At 50.0% G+C, this 1,425-nt stretch overlaps 1 protein-coding gene across 1 annotated transcript in view; it reads right to left on the bottom strand.

The window, feature by feature from the left end:
* Positions 1 to 575: 575 nt before the first annotated feature.
* The window catches only part of PCDHA13 (protocadherin alpha 13), a 2,671-nt gene continuing 1,821 nt past the window's right edge, over positions 576 to 1,425 (bottom strand). Inside the window, exon 2 of the mRNA XM_010850623.1 lies at positions 576 to 1,424. Within this exon, the coding sequence (XP_010848925.1) occupies positions 576 to 1,424 (849 nt within the window). The remainder of the gene's footprint in view (position 1,425) is intronic.

Raw genomic sequence — 1,425 nt, 5'->3', positions numbered from 1 at the left:
CAAAGTACTGGTGACTGTGAAATGTAAAATGCAGTATCTATGCTAACAAAATTTCCAAAAGAAACAATAATAAAAACCCACCACATGTATGCATGTATGTGAATAATTATGTAACTGCAAATAAAAATGTTAAAGGAAAATCATAAAGTTTTTCAGATTGTATACAGACAGGGGAATGGTGATGTGCCAGAGTAAAATAAGGAAGGAGCAAACAAAAAAGATTCTTTAAGAAGGAAGAAAAATGCATCTTTAAAAAAAACTTTATGTAAAAAGTTATGGCCACATTCAAAACAAAATCTGTATGTGGGCATATCTATAAATTTTAAAGACACAGATTTTAAAATGTTTAATTATGGTTTTCTAGATGCTTAAGTACTCACAATGTGGAGTTTCTTGAAAAATGCTTATGTAAGCAATAAATATTTTTAAACTGTCAAGAATTCAACAAAAGCAAATAATTAGCATTATGACCAATACTGTGTTTTTTTACTAATATTTAATTTGAAGATTAATGGAACTCATTATGTCAGTAACACTCATTAAAACCATAATGACAAGTAAATTAAAGAATGACCTTAAAACTGAGATTGAAGAATCTTAAAACTGTGAGGGTGGCTAAAACAGCAAGAAAATTTAAAATATGACCTCACCTTTTTCAACTGCTCTAATTCTGCTTCTATTTCCCCTGGTCCCTCCTCAGAACTCAGACAAGGAGGAAGACTGGGGCTGAAGGCCATGAGGTCGGTCTTGGGCGGCCCCTCCCCAGAGCACACCCTCTGTCGCCTCTCCTGCGAGTAAGACCAGCTCCCCACCGCGCTGGAGCACACCAGCCTGGGCTTCACGGGCCCGCACGCGCCCTCGCTGGGCGGCGCCGAGCACCGCAGCGCCGTGTACAGCAGCAGCGTGAGCACCAACAGGCTGGACACCGCGCAGATGGCGATGATCAGGTACACGTTCACATCCACTAACGCCGTCTCTGCGCCAGCTGCACCAGACAACGCCCGCGAAGAGGCCTTGGGCGCCTGGCCGCTGTCTTCCAGGGACAACAGCACGGTAGCCGTGGCCGTCAGCGCCGGCTCGCCGTGGTCCTTCACCAGCACCAGCAGGCGCTGGCGCGGCGCGTCCGCCTCGTCCAGGGCACGCGTCGTGCTGATCTCGCCGGTGTACAACCCCACGCGGAACGGGCTGCGCGAGCCGCCCGCCGCCGGCTGCAGCTCGTAAGACAGCCACGCGTTGTAGCCCGAGTCCGCGTCCACCGCGCGCACCTTCGCCACCACGTGGCCTGCGTCCACGGACCTGGATACCACTTGGCTCACCGCGCTGGGTCCTCCGCTTGGCCCAGGCGGCAGCAGCGCGGGCGCGTTGTCGTTCTCGTCCAGCACGAACACCTGCAGCGTCACGTTGCTGCCCAGGGGCGGCACGCCC

This window comes from Bison bison, unplaced genomic scaffold (assembly GCF_000754665.1).
Source record: "Bison bison bison isolate TAMUID 2011002044 unplaced genomic scaffold, Bison_UMD1.0 scf7180017864291, whole genome shotgun sequence".
Lineage (NCBI taxonomy): Eukaryota > Metazoa > Chordata > Mammalia > Artiodactyla > Bovidae > Bison > Bison bison.
Note: the sequence above shows the minus strand (reverse complement) of the source record. Positions and strands in the feature narration are given on the sequence as shown.